Below are 12,958 nucleotides of genomic sequence, written 5' to 3' on the forward strand. Positions count from 1 at the left end.
AAAAATTCAAAATTTAATTTATAGGCCACTAGTACTTAGGGGTACAATTCGGACGGGTTCAGTCAGGTTGCGAGATTGTCCAAGCTCAATTCAAATTGTGCTGAGACCTGCCTAGACCCGAATTGTAACCCGATATTTTCTGTCCAAACCCGACCTAAGTTAAACTCGAGTTGTTCGAATTGTAAATAAATTTCAATTATTTATTTATTTGTAGCTACATTATTAAATTATTAAAATTTGACTCTATTTATATTTTTTAATATAAAAAATCTTTAATATCATCAAAATAAATAATTTATATAATGTGAGAGACATACCATTATAGTAGTCTTTATAATTTATGAGTGAAAATAAAAAAGTAAGATTTTATATGATTTGTATATATAATATATATTTAATAGGATTAAATAATCTAAATTATGTTAATATCATGTAATGACTAATAATTTATATGTATATTTAATATTTTTATATATCTATATATGTATAATTTGGGTTTCGAATTGCTCGAGTTGTTTGATATTTTTGTCCAAACTCGTCCAAATTTAATTCGAACTTCTGAATTTTTACTTAAACCCATACCAAATTTAAAAATATCTAATCTAAGCCTTAAAAAAATTTAAACTGAGCTCCAGTTATTTGGATTGAGCCTGCGCAAATTGCACCTCTACCAATACTATCCTTAAAAATTTACCTAATTGTGAAATTAAATTAAAAATTGACCCTAAACAGAGAATATTGCCTTTTGTGCATTGGCTTGTGATTGGTTTCGAACTCCCAAACAGTCCTTTGCTTTCTCTCTCTAATTCTTCATAATCATCATCATCATCTTCTTCCTCTTCTTATTCAATTCTCTCTCTAAAATGGCAACTTCTTCATCTTCTTCAAAGGGATGGTTGAATAATCTCTCCACATACGCATCTCGCATATATTTCTTCCTCATCATCCTCCAGATCCCTCTTTTCAGGTACCCATTTCACTCTTACTCCACCTTAGCTCTTCACTTTTGCCAATTATAAAATCTCTCTCTCTCTCTCTCTCTCTCTCTCTCACACACACACACACACACACACACACACACACAGTGATCTTCATTACCCAACTTTTATTTTTCATTTTCAAGCTGGGTCTTCACTCAATTTCTTGTCTTCATCGTCATTTGGCATCTCGGTATTGCTTATTTTTTGATGAATTTATGCCATCTTGCTCTGGTTGACTCGTAGTGAAACAAATGATTGATACACTTGTTTTGATGTAATTGGATTCTACAAGATGTTTCATATCATGTTTATGGGTTTGATTTATAGTTTATTGGTCCAATTTGAAGCTTTTTCATGAAAGTTATGTGCTTGTGTTGGTGAGTTTATATTGTAAAATCACGAGATTTAGTTTTCTCTCAAACTGGAACTTGGATTTAATATAATTTTGAGTGTTTGGATATTTCTAACTATGATTGCAAAATTATGAGATTTCTCTCAATATGGAACTTGGATTCAATATGAAGAGTGCTTGGATATTTCTTACTGCCATATGATATGATATGTTGAAACAAGAAAAATCTTTCATCTATGTGACAGTAATGTGAAGCAGTCGAGTAAATTAAGCTCAGCAAACTTATCCTAGTCCACAGTAAGCCTTCTATTAAGATGGATTGGTTTATTTAAGGATTAAAGGAGGCCCTTAGAGTTAAGGCAGTGTTTGATGAATCGAAGTGCACATTAATGCAAGTGGTTCAGCAGCACACACCAGTGTCAAAGCACTTTCCAATTAAGTTCTGTCTAAAAAGCAAGCTTCCACTTTCATGAAATTCATGGATTGATAAGTTGATTAATGGGTGGCCACTACATACTTTTCTTGAATCTGGGGGTTCTTTCGATGTTTGAAATATATGTTTATCTTACCATTTGTGAATGAATGACTAGCCAAGTTCTTTCCTGATGCTGTAGGATTTGGGCTTGCTTAGATTTTTTATACTTAAATTCATTATGTAACTTACCTTAATAGGATAATAAGTCACCAGGTACTATCAGAATTTGTTGGATTCAATTGTATTATAATTATATTAACCGCACAATTTTTTGAATCGTTGCGCTTGTGGCAACAAATGGAAACTAAACAATATAAGATACATAATATTTTACTCTTAAATGCTATTGCATATCATTTGCACCACATTTCAATGTCATGATCACATCTTAACACTCTTGATTTATACTGTATGACATTTCCAGTAGTTACTGAAATGATTAGGATGGTAGTCGTTTTTCAGTTTTGCACATGCCTGAATACTTTAGGAAGAAAACTTCATAGATTTTGGCTGCTGACTGCTAGTAGTAACTTTAACAATTGACATGCTCCTCAATATAATTGCCTTATCACAATCTGATATGCTATCAAATAGGTCTTGTTTTCTCTCAGGCCCCGTTTGTTTTCAGAGGTAGAATGGAGAGAATTTATAGTGAGAGGATTAATAGCGAGGGGATTGTTAGCGAGGGGATTGATAGTGAGGGGATTAAGTAAAATTGTGTTTATTTTGATGATAGTTGTTAGTGTAAGAATTGTTAAATTATTTTTATATAAAATAATAAAATAAATAAAAAAATATAAAAAATTAAACATTAATATTTATAAAAAAATTCCCAAAATAAAAAAAATAAAAAAATTTCTAATCCCCTCACTATTTTTCTAATACTATCTCCCCAACCTCCATCTCAATCCCCTGCCCAACCTCCATCTATATCACCTTCACCATCATAATCCTCTCCCCAACTCTACAAACAAACACAACACTAAATAACACCTCCACCATCCTAATCCCCTTCCATCTACATAACCCAAAACAAACGGGCCCTCAGCGTGTCAAAGTTATTGTCTAACAAGTATTTGTTTTGTAATTTTGAAGAATGACAGCTGAAATCTAATAAACGAATAGAATTAGAACTGTGTGCTACTTGTTCAGCCTGTTATTGATGTTTTGTGTTGATTTACCAGGGTTCCATGTAGAGCTGGTATGTGTACAACTCCTATTCATGTCACATCTTCCCAGTTGATTGCAAGTGAGATTGTCCCTGTTGGTGCAGTGAAGGCACTTCTCTATCCTGGAGCAGTTGCAAATAGTCTCATCAAGAACATGACTTTTCCAAGCTGGAATAATCTGATAAGCATTTATAACTTGACTGATGTGAAGAGAGCTTCTGCAATGACCGATCTACAGCGGTTGGAGGTTTGATCTTGAACTTCTCTTCTTGCTCTTTCTTTTTTTTACATTTATGCGGGAAAAAAAAAACTTGCGCAGTATTAGTTCGAGGAAAAATTCAAAATAAAGAAACAGTTCGGATGAAGTATTCTGATTGGAAATGTGTTCTTTCTGCTGATGAATAATAACCCTAGTCCTGGTATGAGTTTTTTATTCTTTTGAAATAATGACAACCATACCTAAGATTTCTTTAAAAAAAACTATTGCAGGCTGGCAGCCTTAATCAGTTATTATTGCAGATTTAACATACTCAATATGCACTTCTCCAATGCCATTCTGTACATAAATTTGGCAGTCATTCTTTTGGATGGCTTGTAAATTTTCTAATAATTATAAACTCGTTGTTTTCAGAGATTACTTCTGAAAATCTTCTTTTAACTTCTGAGAAAAGAAAAAAAAAAAACAATAAAATGAACTTCTCTTTCAATGCTTTGTTATTAAGCTTGTCTGACAAGTCTACTCACTTTTTGTGTGTAAAAGTGTGTTATATGATAAAAAGTGATAAAAGTGGGATACAATTATGTCAAGTATTTGCAAGTTTTGAGAGTGAATGGATGCTCCAATGGTGTAGTTGAAGTGTGTTAAATGTTAGGTAAGCGTGGGGTTTGCTTAAATGTACATGTGAAGAGAAAAAATGATTAAAAAATTACAAAAAGGGTGTGGAACCCACCGCCTCTCTCTCTGTGTAGCGACAGTTAGCAATGACAGTAACTGTAAAGCTAGTTAACAATCAGAAAAGAACAAACTTTGGAGACAAAATAAAAAAAAAAAAAAAAATGAACTAGCTAACTGGACAAATATTTAACTCTAATGGCCTCTTGGAGAGCCCATTGAAGATGCTCCTGTCCTGCATCTATGGCCCTTATTCACTTCCCGACTCCACTTTGCAATTCATGATCCCCATTTTCTGTTTTACCTTTTATTTTTCACAATCTCTTTTACTTCTGTAAATAATGTGCGTGATCAGAAACTGGCTGTATTTAGAAAAAACAGATAATGTTGTGTTACAGCTTTCCATTTGGGGGCAGTTAGAAAAGCATTTTGTTTTTGTTACCGCAAAACCTTTGGAAAAAGGAGGATGTTCCTTCTCTTGTCTCTCTCTTAATTGACTTTTTGATAACCCTAGCTTAAAAATTAATTCCTTCTACATCCCACATCCCCTTTAGGATTCTTTCTAATTTTCATTGCTTTTCCACCAGGTGCTTGCTGGTAGCTACTTTTCCGTGGCAGGTGCAGTCATTGGTATTCTAAAACCCGGGAGAATGAGCATGTTCGGAACACTTCTGGTAATCTGGGGCCTTGTCAAGGAAGGGATCCTTGGAAAGCCAGTGAATACAGATCCAACAAAATCAATTTTCGTCTACCCAACGATGTTTATTGCGATGATTTGTGTCTTCTCTTCTGTCAAGTATGATGTAAAGAAGGTTGCGAGAAGTGTCCCGGCTCGTCCTGTTGCAAAACCACTGCAGAGCTCTTCAAAATCCAAGCTGAAATGAGTCGAAATGTATTAGTGACCAGAATGAATCTCATTTTTCCATTGTCATAGTTTGTGAGTTCAAACTGTGTACCAAAAATTTTCTTCATTTTGTACCCTTTTTTGTCACAATCATGAATGATATTCTGCCCATCATAGTTTTTGAAGGCATGAAGAAACTCCCTGATGTGTTCTTTGTTGGTTTAGGAAACAGAAAAGGAAGTGCAAATTCTGAAATACGTGTCTCTGTTTGATATTGTTCTCGTTTTCTGTTTTCATTTTTAGATAAACACATAAGTACGCTGATAATGAATTGAAATGGGTACACCCAAGGCATGGTATATGCTTGGTCAAATATAGATTTAAAGTTATTATTAGCTAGCATAGGATATTCCGCCTGCAATAATCATAAATCACCAGCGGCATGAATGGTATCAAATGCTTCTCTGTGTTGTATATATCTGTGAATTCTCTTAGTTTTTGTTAGATAAATACAATAGGAAAAGGCCAATGCTTGGCCTGCTAGATGAGGGCCACCGAATGGAAAAGGTAAAATGGGAAGAAATTTGACTTGCATATAATCACTGATTTTGACATAATAGTTGGGACATTATTTGTGTTAAATTTGACAAGTATCAAGTAACAAGATCTTAAAAAAACATGCCTTGATTTCAACTTGCATGAAGTGACTGATGAATGCAAATTGCAATACTGCATAACCCACATAAAACTCTTTTACAGAGATGCTCTTAGATTATAGTCTCATCCCATGTACGAAGAACCTATTTCCTCTGAATGTAAGAGAATTGTCCTCAGTCGCAACACACCATAAATGGCCTTGCAGCTCCAAATCTCCTTTCATTCCTGCCGTTTCACGTACAAACTTGAATAGCCGAAGAGCCCTGTCCAATTGCTTCATACCACCTTGAACCATCTTGTCCTCATTCGATGTCAAAATCTTCCCCATACACAAGCAAAACTTGTAATCGCCGTCACCACTCTCATAAATCCCACCACAAATCTCTACTCCAATATCTCCAACACTGCCATAGAGATAGTACAATAGAAGCGTGAACAAGCATCTCGATGAATGACCCAATAACTTCGTTAGCTTCTTCTGAACTAAACTTTCTTGATGCCGATTCTCCTTGTATCCAATATTCTTATTTATCAACACATCCCTAATCTGAAAAAGCCCCTCTTTCATGATCTCAATCTTCGTATAATGAAGAAGTGACTCCTTTTCATTTCTCAAGCAATTCATAAGGTCATTGAACATCTCAAGAATATCTTCCCATTTATCCGAAACTGGTGAATCATTGACTTTTGAAGGTTTAAGGCGCATCCAAGAAGTGGAGTTGGGATCATAAGAATTAGCAGCATCTAAGAACTTCAGACAGCTAGAGACAATTTGCAGACCCATCCTTGTCCCTTTGGTTGGACAACGATGACTCAGAAATTCAATCTCTGATTTCAATCCTATCAGTACCTCCTCAAGTGCACCAGTCCATATCTGGTGCTGTGTAACCTGTGGGCATATTGCTAGACGCACCAACTTCCTCTGCTGAGCAGAAATGTTTAAGAAGTTGCAAACTTTGGTTATCGAAGTCACAGTTATTGGCTCTCTTTGGCTTGGTTTACTAAAACAAAGAGGCGGTATAGCCTTTGCGTTCTTTAATGCTTGCTGCATCGTAGGAGACCCAAGAAAGACCCGGGAAAGCGACTTAAAAGTATGCATACTTTGTTCAAGATAGTCATCAACAACTATTGAATTGTCATCGATGTTAACAAGCCTTCCGTCAATCAAATCCACATTTTTCAACAAGTGGGTCAATTTCATTAGCTTTGGAAATGCCTTCTCATTCCATTCAGAAAGTAAAGGTTCTTCATTTGAATCTTCAGAGCAATGATAAAATACTACTCTCAGATGCATAGCCATATTTTGCTTCCTGGGAAGATGTTTTGGGCGATAAAGAAGGTTTTGCACTAGTTTATAAGCCATTATTCGCCAGTCGAAACACAAAAGTCACTAATTGTTCATGAAATTTTTGAACTCTGATTCTCCATTTTCCCCAAGACCCAAGGCTGCAACATCAAAACCCAATTGCAATATCGGTGCGACATTTTATCGAACATGTTGTAAGCATCTTCCCTGAAAAATTACAACTGTTCAAGCATAGCCAATGAACGATAAACCCAAATGCAATACCGATAATTCATTGCTGGTACTTCTGTGTGGCATTTTATCGAACACGTTGTAAGCATCTTCCACGACAAATTACAACTTGTTCGAGCATAGTCAATGAACTATATGGATATCATTAACAAGGCAGGCAATGTGTATTTTGCATAGCTAATCATAGTCGACACAATTTTTGTTAGACCAATGTGAATTGTCATCGCTGATGCTCTGAGTATAATTTTTCAGAGTTGAATTAATTAGAAGTGTCAATGAATCAGTAAAAATTATAGTTGTTTGGTGGGCTATGAACAATGCTGGATTTTGGGCTTTTCAACCAGGCCTAAAATTGAAAGGTGTACAAATATTGGGGGCATTCTATTTGAACCTAAAAAATATGTCAATACACCCAATTTATATTTATAAATTTTAATTTCTATTATATTTTAATATGAATTTATCAATAAGGGTAATACATATTAAATCTTAAAATAAATTTTTTTTTCTCCCTCATGGTACACTCTAATCCATTATTCCTATTGAAAATTCTATATCTTCTTTCCCAAGAGATCAACGTTATTTTGCCTCATTCTTCTTCTTCTTGTTCTTCTTTCTCACTCCAAAACTCCAATTCATCCTATCAAAATTCACCATTATCATTAATATTATTGTTTTTTATTATTTTGAAACTCTAAATTCTAGAAGAAAGTTTGAACAATGAAACAATGAATGAAAGTGATAATCAAGATAATTTTCTGAAGCAACCCATCAAAGAGGAGGTAAGCATTCATATAAAAATCAAAATATAATTATTAATTTTTGTATTTTTTCACATGTCCCATTACGATGTTAAATCTTTCAATTTTTAGAATCATATAAATAGCATTACAACTTTTAATAAAAAAATTCTTTGAGATGATCTTTGAACTCAATGATCATATTAGTATCCTTCACACAAAAAAGCGAGCTATATCCTGTGGCACTTTTTAATAAAAAAAAAATTCTGTCCTTTTACTCTTTCTTTCTGTTGAACTCTATGTTTGTTCTGAAAAAAAAAAAAAAAAATATTGTTTCTATTATTTTCTTCTTGCATATTTTTTATGCACATACACTTAAATTGTAAAAAAATATAGAAACAAATTCAATAAAAGAGGTAAGCCAAGCAAAATAGTAGAGTATTTTTCTATTCAAGCATTTTGTCAAACAAATTAGAATAGCAAACCAGCAATAGAATTGTCAAATACATAATAATTAACAAATTGTTATAGCAAAATAGCAAGAGAAAAAAGAGATAGAAAAAAACCGAGTCAATGAGATAAAGCTTGTCAATGGTAACTCTGATTATGGAGTCCTTCACCGGTGCCTCCTGTGTATCAGTTTGAAAGGTTTTTCAAATATATATATATCTATTTTTTAATTTGATTATTATTTGTTATTTGAGTTTATTAAGGGTAACTTAAAAAAAATTATAAGGTGTACTCAGAGTAATATAAAATTTTAAATAATTGAAAAGGTTGTGCTTAAAAATATGGAGTATTTAATAATTTTCGGGGTAAATAAAATCCCCCAAATATTGGAGATTATTGGGCTGAAGGAGTCCAGTCCTGTAGGCCCAAAAACTACAATGACATAAGTATAATTTTGAAATTGGGTCGAGCTTCTTAGAAATTACACTTAAGAGAATTTGAGATGATTGTTAGACGCACCATAAGTCTCACTAACAGATTCTATTTGCACTTAAATAGTAATTAAGTACGTTCAAATAAAATTTTAAAATTTTAATTTCTATTATAACCTAATATAAATTTATTAATAAGGACAATGTACATTAAACTCAAAAATAAAATATTATTTTTTTTCTCATGATACATCATATTCACTTATACTTAATCAATTTAGGATTTTATAGTTCATAAAAGAACTGAGTTTTAGGGTTAAGAAATTTCAAAACTCTAAAGAATAGGTAAGTCCTTTCTCTTCTAACTAAAATTTCAATCAATGTCTTATTTAATCTGCAAACCTTTACACCATATAAGATCTGCTATTGTTAGAATTTCTTCACTAACCCACCACAATCTTTATTTCATTTGAATCTATCCCTTTTCATCATCAGCAGCAGTAGCACTCGAGGGTAACCAAATTGCTCCGTCTCCCAGCTCAACTTCGAAGCAACAAGTTCATGGCGAGGAACCTACTCCTATTGTGTGGGTGAAAATCTAATCACACTGCCTGCTTAGTGATCAACTGGAGAGCACAGGCAGAATAGATGGCTTTAGCAACCTAAAACAGAAAGAAAAGGCTCTGGCGGTGGTTCTTCCACCCGGGGGCACTCCGACGATCAAGTCAGTATATCTCTCAAAGATAATCAAGTGCAAAACTTAATACTCAAAACATAAATTGCATACCTTAGACCCACGGGGGTGCCTCTCTTTTATAATATACTCAATCCAAGTCCTACTGGAAGTATGACTTCTATGAACTCCAATTTAGTGCTTTCTTTGGACTCTTTAAGAGATAAAGATAAACTCCCTAAGAGCTTTATCCTTATCTTGGTTAAGTCCCCTCTTCGTCTTAGGACTCTTGTCCATTATTCATTTATCTCGGATTCCGATATCTTCGGAGTTAACCTCGGCGTCGCCGAGATCATCTCGGCGTCGCCGAGATCATCTCGGCGTCACGACCAGGACACGTGGCACCTCGGCTGACACGTCGGTGTCACCATGCCACGTGTTGGTATTCAGAAAATATATCCCCACAACTGCCCCCTAGGTTCTATTACCTCGGTATTCTGAGGTGATGGAACCTATACCGATATTTCGATATTCTTTTCTGAGTAATGGCTCAAAAACTGTTAAGCCGAGATTAATCCACTTCCAGCCGACGTGTTCTCTTCGGAGAACAAGGTTTCGAACGTACTTTCCCACGCGCATGAGCTGTCATGCATATCTAACCGTTCCTTCCACGTGTTTTGTCTTCATTGGAGCGTGTCTGTGACACTCCTTAAGGCTGTCTTTTCATCCGTCTGCGCCGTCTGACGTATCCGGTGCTCCAGGTGCAATAAATGCCCTGTTTTGCCGCCGTTTTAAGTTTTTGACAAAAACTTTTCTTTGCCCCTTTCTTTTTTCATTCTGATTTTTTGCTCCTTCTTCCTTCAAAAGCCCTTTTTTCTTCGAATCTGCCATTGCTTCAATCTTTCTTCTGCAACTGTCTTCCATTTTTGCGAAGCTTTCTCTGCCGTCACAACCGATTTCTGAGCTCGGCGACTATTGCCCCGGCTTCATTTGTTCTGGTAAGATTCTTCCCTTTCATTCTTAATTCTCTTTATGTGCTTTTACCATTACTGCTTTGTTGCTCGATTTCTCCTATATTTTGAACATTTGCACTGTTTCAACATTTTTCTTGCCATAATTCTTGACCTTTATCCCTTTGTATTCTTCGTGTTTCTGATAGTCCATCTTTGTTCTTGAATCTGAAACTTCGTCTTTGTTTTCTCTTTTTTGTATCTGTCCCAGATCTGTGCCTTCGATCTTGATCCTTATAGTTCTTAGGTTTGGGATTTGTGCGTAGAACCTTCAAATTTTAGGAAAAACCGAAACAAGCCTTATCAGTCCTTTCCTAGGCCTTTGGCGAGGTTTTTGCAATCCTTTTAAAACGCCCATCTTCTGAAACACACTCCTTTTTGTTTAGACCGACGTAATGGCTATGTGGAGGCATAGGGTAAACACCCCAACAAAACTCGAATACTTTAGGCAGGAATTCTCTATCCCAGCCGATGTTCATCTTAAGCTAGCTGGGGATAATGATACCATTATGCCCACAGACCATACGATGCCCTTTCCTATAGTAGCTTTCACCGAATGTGGACTTCGGCTTCCACTTGATCCCTTGTTTCGCGAAGTTCTTCATTTCTACAGGCTGAACCCCATGCAACTTACTATCAACTCCTATAGAGTGATTAACGGTATTATAGCTTTAGCTAGGCAGGAAAATCTTAGGATCACCCTGGCCGACCTTCAGTACTGTTACACAATGTGCCCCCTTAACCTGAAAGATAGGGGCTTCGTTTATTACCTTAAGCCGAGGTCTACTGAGTTTAAGATTATAGCCGACCTCCCAGACTCCAACAAGGGGGCTGGGGATGACTTTCTTATTGCTTCGGGAAATTGGGAATTTGGCCCAGATGAAGATGTCCACCTCTACCCTCTTCCTCGAACAATTACAGAGGGCAAGGGTAAGAGCCCAGTGCCAATGCTTAGTTGTTTTTATTTAAGTCTTTAAAATTTGTCTGTTTCTAATGTCTGTTTGCTTGTCCTGCAGATCTTCATCAACCACCAAAGAACTTCCGTCAATCCTTCTTCCCTGGTCAAGATTTAAAGAAGCTTCTTGGTCTTCCAATCCATAAGCGTAAGGCTCCCCTGTTGCTGAACTTCATTCCAACATATAAATCCACTTTACCCGACGTCCCGAGAAGGAAGAAAAAGAGTCTTTCCCCTCCTACTGCCATAACTGTAACTGCGTCTTCATCCCGAACAGATCAAGGATCCACCTCTGACCCAGCCGATCTCCCATCCACTTCGGCCCCCTACTTAATACCTATTCCAGAACGTAAACGTCGACGAAGACTTGTAAAGACTGCCGAGATGGTCCGTCCAAGGCCTGTCGTTCAAGATCTTCTTGCCGACCTTCCAACCGACGCTGATGCTGAACCATCGCATGCGATGCTCCCACCAAAGCCAAAGAGAGTAAAAAAGGCTCAGCCCAAGCCCAAGGCTACTGACGCCGAGGTTGAGGATGCTTTGCCTATCTCCCAGCTGGCAGAAAGCAAAAAATCAACCTCTGCTTCCACCAAGAGGTCTGCTGGAACCCAACCCTCGGGGTCCACACAATCAAAGAGGCCAAGGTCATCGTCTGCGACGACCTCGGCATCCAAGAAGCCCGACGTTCCATGGGCCCCTGATCTAACCCTGGAGGATAGGCCTATTATGGCTAGTGAAAGTGCCGACGATATTAACGTTGGTGTCGCCCTCAGCACTGCTCTTCTCCTTCCGAATGATTTGGAGTGAAATGCTAAGCTTAGCGAGTATGAGAATTACGCTCTCATGCTCCAACACTCCGTTCAAGTAAGTGTTCCTGTTTGCACTTGCGATTTTTCCTTCTGTTTCCTACTGAGAATATTTTCTAACACTTCTGTTTTTCCTTAGGCCATTCAGCATGCCCATTCATTTTCAATGCAATCTTTTGAAAACCATCAAAGATTGGTTGATATGAAGAGGGAAGCATCTTCCATGAAGAAGGAGATCAAATCTCTTGAATCAAGGATGAAAAAATTGGAAGATCAGGCCGAGGCGGCTACTAAGGCCCAAACTTTAGCTCTTGAGAAGGCCGAATCCGCTGAGGCCGTTAAAAAAGTTGCTGAGGCCGAGAAAAGAGAGGCTGAGGCTAAGAAGGCCCAAGCGGAGAAAGAACTTCAGCAAGCTCTGGCCACCAAAGAGGCCGAAGTCAAAGAGGCCGACGAAAAGGCCTATGCCCAGGGTATGGCCGACGAAAAGGCCTATGCCCAGGGTATGGCCGGCGTCGCAGAGGATTATAAACTTCAAGTCAGGCAGGCATGCAAGAGGGGATTTTCTCTTGGTTGGATGTCCCTGATAAAGAAGCTTGATCTTCCTGCTGACTCGCCATTGCGCCAGGCCGACGCTATTCCTTTACCATTTCCTCCACCTCCACCTGAAGGCGAATCAGAGTCTGAGGCTGATGCCGAGGATGAAGATAAACAGATCAATGAAGAAGCCTTGGTGAGAAAACCCAAGGATGCCGTCGAAGCCAAGTCCCTTCCTCCACCTGAGCAAGTTACGGACTTAACCTTGGATGAGGAGGGTGATGAGGTTGAGGAGGCAGCCAAGGAAATTGTTGTTGAGCAGCTATCGTCCGATCTTCTCTTGGTAGAAAGAAGTGTTGAGAAAACATTAGCAGAGATTGATGCCGAGATACAAGCGGAAAAAGTGGCCGAGGAGGTTCTTCCAGAATCGTCCGAGGTCCCAATCCCTGCAGC

General features: G+C 37.2%; 2 protein-coding genes across 2 annotated transcripts; one reads left to right on the forward strand and one right to left on the reverse strand.

Moving 5' to 3' along the window:
- Positions 1-655: 655 nt before the first annotated feature.
- LOC114307407 (tail fiber) lies at positions 656-4,967 on the forward strand. The gene is made up of 3 exons (XM_028252814.2): positions 656-967; positions 2,992-3,223; positions 4,456-4,967. Exons 1-3 carry the CDS (start codon positions 864-866, stop codon positions 4,750-4,752), a joined length of 633 nt encoding a protein of 210 aa, XP_028108615.2. The 5' UTR covers positions 656-863; the 3' UTR covers positions 4,753-4,967.
- A 320-nt stretch (positions 4,968-5,287) lies between these two features.
- On the reverse strand, positions 5,288-7,202 carry LOC114307406 (exosome complex exonuclease). Its single transcript, XM_028252813.2, has one exon. It carries the CDS (start codon positions 6,730-6,732, stop codon positions 5,485-5,487), a length of 1,248 nt encoding a protein of 415 aa, XP_028108614.2. The 5' UTR covers positions 6,733-7,202; the 3' UTR covers positions 5,288-5,484.
- Positions 7,203-12,958: the final 5,756 nt, after the last annotated feature.

This window comes from Camellia sinensis, chromosome 13 (assembly GCF_055761805.1).
Source record: "Camellia sinensis isolate YWXY chromosome 13, ASM5576180v1, whole genome shotgun sequence".
In the NCBI taxonomy this organism is placed as follows: Eukaryota; Viridiplantae; Streptophyta; class Magnoliopsida; order Ericales; family Theaceae; genus Camellia; species Camellia sinensis.